At 36.4% G+C, this 6,278-nt stretch overlaps 1 protein-coding gene across 1 annotated transcript; it reads left to right on the top strand.

The window, feature by feature from the left end:
- The first annotated feature begins 4,623 nt into the window (after nt 1–4,623).
- On the top strand, nt 4,624–6,033 carry LOC143587431 (uncharacterized). Its single transcript, XM_077068727.1, has 3 exons — nt 4,624–4,829; nt 5,052–5,350; nt 5,561–6,033. The coding sequence occupies exons 1-3, from the start codon at nt 4,624–4,626 to the stop codon at nt 6,031–6,033; spliced, it is 978 nt and encodes a 325-aa protein (XP_076924842.1).
- Nucleotides 6,034–6,278: the final 245 nt, after the last annotated feature.

The following is a 6,278-nucleotide window of genomic DNA, read 5'->3' as shown; positions in this document are numbered from 1 at the left end:
CGCGCTAAGGATTGTAGTTCTTCCCGCGGCGCGCTAAGGATTGTTCTCTGTCTGCCTTCGCCCTCGCGCGCGCTCGAGTCTTCTCGCGCTAGACCTTAAGTCTTTTCTTCAGTTTATGTCAGCCTGTCTGCTTTTGAAATATCTTATCTTTTGTATGAGCACTGTAGGTCAGTTCCGACATCTGTCCGAAAAGCCACTTTCGGCGCAGCATGCGCACCAATCCTATTGGTTGACAGAAAAAGTGACTGACATAATCTTTTGAAATCTTCTTTTGCATGTCTTGAACAGTGCTTTATCTGACACCTCCCATGCTTTGATCTGTAACCTGTCAGCTTTTCCCCATCCCCTGCAGCTGCCGGCATATCTTTTGATATCTTTTGCTTTTGGTTTCTTGTGCTTTTTAAATATCTTTTGCTTGATTTGATAAGATCTTTTCCCCTTTCAAGGGATTGTGTTCCCTTGGGTTTTCCTATAAATTAAGCTAATTTCTTGTTTATTAACACTACACACACTACACTTAAACACTCCCCAAATCTCTCTCCCTTTGCTCTCTGCCGTAGTTCCTCAGCAACGCCACTCCTCTCTTTGCCTCCGTCTTCTCTTCTGTTCTGCCCAGAATCTCGGTAAATATAAATATATATATTTTGTTTTAATTTGTTTAACTAACAAAAAATCGATACTTACTGCATATATTCAAGACATAAAAACCAATCGTTAAACCAATAACCTCTTATTTATAGGTTAACTTGTGCTTGTTTAAAAATTGGATTCTTGCATTATCTTTCAACGCACCGTTTACAGGTGAGTAATCTCGTACTTAATCCCCTTTTATTTTTAACGTTTTGGGATGTTCATGTGTTCGTACAACTTGAGTCTTAAACTTGTTTATGAAATTTATGTGCGCAAAACCCCATGTGTTATGGACGTTTGCTTGGCTGTTTATTTGTATGTGTGAATCATTAACCGCTTTGTTCGGCCTATTCCGAAGTTTTCATGGATCCATTAGATGAACACGGGAGACCTATCGTTTACGGTTTTCTTGTTTTGTTTACACATGCACGTATGATTATTTGTTTTTGTGCTCGATTGGGAGCACGGATTGAACTATGAGCTATGATCTATTTAGGCTTGATCACAATCTAATTACACCCTATGTTGAACCCCAGTTAAGCACATGTTGCGCGCAGTGTTTGTTATTATCTATTTATATCTATTAAACTTGATTTCTCACCGACACGCAAGTGTTGACGTTTTATTTTAACACATGTTCAGGTTTGCTGTAGCTGCTTTTGGGAATCTCAAGGACACGTAGGATGTTTTCTTTTCTTTGGACCTAGATTAAAATGTAACAAGACAAATTATGTTATTTGAATATTTTGAGTTATGATATGATTTATGTTACTTTACGATTTGTGTTCTGCGCTGGCGCAATGAAAATGTATTTATTAAATATTGACACCCAAATAGTGTCACGAGTAATGAAACAATACGTGGCGCCCCGATGTATAATCCGCCATCGGTCGGGGTGTTACAGTTTGGGCCGAATGAGATGAAAGGAGGATACTTGGGTGGTGTTTGTTTTTTTACAAAAGATCTTCCTGACCTTTTTTTGTCTGCAGCGCGCAGACATTGCCCTCTGCAGACTGTTTGTTTTTTCGAAGACGTTTCATTAAAAAACGTCAGCGCGCCCTCTTCTTGGTGCAGACTTGGACCATAGTCTTCCAACCTTTTCTAAACTCATTATTTCCATCAGATATCAATTAAGTTATTAAGTTTTTGTTAATTGAATTCTTGTTAATTGATTTGTTCAATTGAGTTGTTAATTGATTAGTTTTTTTTTGTTAAATTATAATTTTGCATAATTATTCAAGTATTATTAGTTTCTAGTTGAAAAAAGTTTGTAGAAAGTTAAGGATTATAAAAAGTCTATAGAAAGTTTTTAGTTGAAAAATGTTTGTAGAAAGTTTAGGTTTATGTCATCGGCTTATGAGTTGTTTTAAGCTCGAGTTTTGGCTCGTTTCATTCATTATGTATGAACTATCTACTTTCGAAAACAATTGAAGAAACTTTTGGAGGAAAAAACATTAACTTGGAAAATTGTTAATGTAAGTTTTATAATTTGCAAATTCAGAGGTATAAAATTTGGATTTATATATTTTTAATTGTTACTGGATAATTTGTGTTTTTGGTATATAGCTTATATTGAAAGTTTTAGCAGTCTGCAGACGTTAAAAAACAAACAGTCTTCTTCTTGTAGAGTGTAGAGGTTTGGTCCACCTCTTCTGCTACAGATGTGGTCCGCAGACTGCAGACATTTTACCTCTGAAAAAACAAACAACAAATTGGTTACTATTACTGTAGCACAGAGTGAGCGTGATGGTGACAAAAAGCCATTTACATGGGCGTGTGGGTTTAGTTTTGTGTATGATGAAGATGGAAAGATTGCGGAGGAAGAAAAAGAAGATGGGTTGGATTATTACAAGTCATGGAATCACATCATTGGTGGAGATCTCTCTCCTTTTCAATTTACATCAGGATACTACAGCTTGGACAACTCTGGATTTTTTGAAGGTAGATGTCGTTTCTATTAATAAAATTTATACCAATAGTCAGTTGTAATATTCTGCAACTACTTCATCCCTAAGTAGATGTGAATAATTATTAACTGGCGTATTTCTTTTCATCTTTTTTATCTAGAGTAAAATGTTTGTCAGTTTCGTTATTTAAATACAAAAACCTTTTTTTTTTTTTTTTGGTAGCTATAGCTTTGAGATTTCTGAATCTTGCCATTTTCATCAATTTCACTAACCTCGTTAATTTATAACGTTAAGTTAAAGATATTTCTATTCTTTTAGTTATTTGGATGTAAGTGACATTGTGATAAACTCTCTGAGATGATTTTATAAGATGAATATTCCATATTTTACAATGTCAATTTATTTTATTAATATAATTAATAAAATAATCTTTACTTATATTTATACTAAAATATAAAATCACTTATTTTATAATTTTTAAATATTTTTTTTCGTTTTCTTTAATGATTTTCTGGTTTTGATAATGCGTAAGTTTTCATTGTAAAGAAATAAAAAAATATTTATTCTTTATAAGCTTTTTAAAAATTGATCTCTAGATATACAAATTCAAAAGTGAATAAAGTATTATCATCCCGGACTTTATGTATTTCTTAACTAGTTTTGTTTTATGCTTTTCTTTTTATTTGTATTTTTACTAAATTTTGGATTGTGATGATTTGTTTACGCTTTCATTTAGACTTTTACTTTTTATCTTTGTATTTAAATAATTTTTATAAGAATAAAAATATTACTTTATATAAATGTAAAGAATAAAATATTTTTTATTTTAAGAATAAATCTTAAAATCAATTGTCAAACGAATCAGCCCCAAATGGACCAAATTCCCATCTTAACCTTTTCTTACATCATAATTATGTCACCCGAGTTGATAGGGTTGACGGTTCCTTTTTACAACTTTCAATTTAACATTTAAACAAAAATTCGCGCACCGCCGACTCGATTGACCAATCACCAACCAAAACAGCCCCGAGTATCAAAATTTTAATTTTTGTTGGTGCATAAATGTCAGTAGTTCATATGTCTAGTGTCTGTAATCGAGTCTGTAATATTGTTTATGTATTTGTTTGTTTAAAGCGAAGTTGTTGACAAGTTCGCTTAGGCGAACTTGTTAACCAAGCGAAGTTGTTGACAAGTTCGCTTAGGCGAACTTGTTAACCAAGCGAAGTTATGGACAACTTCGCCTAAGGCGAAGTTGTCGTGTATTTATATAGGTTACGGATTATTGTTTAGTGGTTGTTCAAGTTCGTGTGATTTTAAGTTATTGTTCGTGTGAGTCAAGTGACGTGAGGTCGAGAGTCTGTAACTGTGATTATATCACGTGTTGAGTTGTTAATATAACGTGTGTTTGTTCGTATCGTATTCGTGTGTTCGTGTGTTTGTGTTCTACGTCCGTAACGATCTACACAGGGATTCCGCACCTGTGTATATCGGGATATCTCGTGTGATCCGTCCAGGGAACCTACAATTTTCCCACAGACCTTAAACCCCCCTAAGGCTGTACAAACTGATTTGGTCGGTCATCCGATCGATTAACGCATCAAACTCAACAATTGCCAATCATACACCCGGTAAACCCTAGTTTTCAAACTAAAATCGATTGACCGACCTAAACACCTCCATTGGCCATGAAATTATAATATGATGTACATGCCATACCTAGTGGGATTTTGATGCAAAAACCTCACTCAAAACAGCCACGGAAAAGCTTAATTGGATAGCCACCCGGTTAGCCTACAACAATACGTTTTTCGATCAATAAGCGCAATATAAGGATCAATTAACGTGTAAAAGACTTGGGGGATCGTAGTACATACCTTTAATTGAAGTTCTAAGGCCTAGAATTGGCTGCAAAAAAGAAAAATTGTGGGTCTTGGGTCTCTTCAAAACGTTATCTGAGGCACAATTGAATTACACAACTACTGAAAAAGAATTACTTGCTGTGGTGTACGCCTTGGATAAGTTTCGGTCATACACATGGGGAAGTAAGGTTGTGGTCTATTCGGATCATAGTGCGGTTCGTTATCTCATGGAGAAGAAAGATGCAAAACCCCGTTTGATTCGTTGGGTCTTATTGTTACAAGAGTTCGATTTGGAGATCCTAGATAAGAAGGGGTGTGAAAATGTGGTGGCGGACCACTTATCAAGGATTCCTTTGGAAGGTGTGGATGATTCACATGAAATCAATGAGAAATTTCCGGATGAACAATTGTTAGCCGTTTCCACTACACCATGGTATGCTCATTTTGTCAATTATCGGGCCGCGGGTGAGATGCCGAAACATTGGGCCAAGAAAAGGAGGCAACAATTTGTATCCCAAGTCAAGCAATATATTTGGGATGAGCCCGATTTGTTCAAAATTAGTGCCGATCAAATCATTAGGCGTTGTATTCCCGAATAGAAAGTTCAAGAGATTTAGGCACATGCTCATTCATCGGCTTGTGGTGGTCATTTTAGTGGGCAAAAGACGGGTTATCGAGTTCTTATATGTGGGTTTTATTGGCCCACAATCTTTAAAGATGCAAGTGACTATGCCCGCCATTGTTTGAATTGTCAAAAGATGGGTGGAATTTCAAAACAGAATGAGATGCCTTTGCAACCCATTTTGGTGGTAGACATTTTAGACGTATGGGGAATTGACTTTATGGGCCCGTTTCCAAATTCTTGTGGGTATTTATACATATTAGTGGCGGTGGATTATGTTTCAAAGTGGGTTGAGGCCATAGCAACAAGGACCAATGATCACACCGTGGAATGTAAGTTTGTTCAGTCCAATATTTTTGCAGGATTTGGAATTCCGAGAGTGATGATAAACGATGGGGGAACACACTTCAAGAACTTCAATTTCGGGAAATTGTTGAAGTGGTATAATGTGAATCATCGAATTGCTACTCCATATCACCCGCAAACAAGTTGACAAGTTGAAGTGTCCAACTGACAAATTAAAAAAATATTGATGAAAACAGTGCGGATTGATAGGAAGGATTGGTCGGTGAAGTTGGATGATGCACTATGGGCGTATCGAACCGCTTATAAAACGCCCATAGGAATGACTCCTTACTGGTTGGTTTATGGGAAAGGATGTCATTTGCCTATGGAGTTGGCTCACCGGGCACTGTGGGCTATTAAGAGTGTGAACATGGATTACAACGAAGCCGGTGGATTGAGAAAGTTGAAGTTGGTGGAATTGGAAGAGATAAGGGATGAAGCATATGAGTGTGCATTGGCATACAAAGATAAGTTGAAAAAGGTTCATGATGCTAAGTTGAGGAAGCGGGTTTTTGAAGAAGGGCAAAACGTTTGGTTATATAATTCACGGCTCAAGCTTTTTCCCGAAAAGTTGAAAAGCAAATGGATGGGCCCGTATGTTATAATAAGAGTGGGCAAGTTTGGTGATGTGGAAATTGACGACTTGCACAATCAAGCAAGACAACTGTGAACGGACACCGACTTAAACCATACTTGGAGGGTAAGGATATCAACATGTGTGAAGTGGACAAGGTAGGTTACCTGTTGCGGTCGCCTGAGGAAATAACCAATTAAACGGTCCAGGTTTGTTGTATAATTTAGTTTAGATTTTGTTCAAATTTGTTTTTAAAAATTACCTTTCTCGTTTAGGAGGTTATCCAAATCAAGTGTGGGGAATTCTCAGGAATCTCTTCACCGTGTTGAGGACAACTCAGG

This window comes from Bidens hawaiensis, unplaced genomic scaffold, assembly GCF_021521415.1.
Source record: "Bidens hawaiensis isolate Kalapana, Puna unplaced genomic scaffold, B.hawaiensis_p1.1 tig00035504_1, whole genome shotgun sequence".
NCBI lineage: Eukaryota > Viridiplantae > Streptophyta > Magnoliopsida > Asterales > Asteraceae > Bidens > Bidens hawaiensis.
Note: the sequence above shows the minus strand (reverse complement) of the source record. Positions and strands in the feature narration are given on the sequence as shown.

Excerpts from the sequence above, each read along its gene's own strand:
- LOC143587431 (XM_077068727.1), top strand. The coding sequence starts at position 4,624 with ATGGAGAAGAAAGATGCAAAACCCCGTTTGATTCGTTGGGTCTTATTG. Across the intron at positions 4,830-5,051 it reads GCCGTTTCCACTACACCATG|TGGGCAAAAGACGGGTTATC; the intron begins GTATGCTCATTT and ends TGGTCATTTTAG. Across the intron at positions 5,351-5,560 it reads CAATGATCACACCGTGGAAT|TGCGGATTGATAGGAAGGAT; the intron begins GTAAGTTTGTTC and ends TGATGAAAACAG.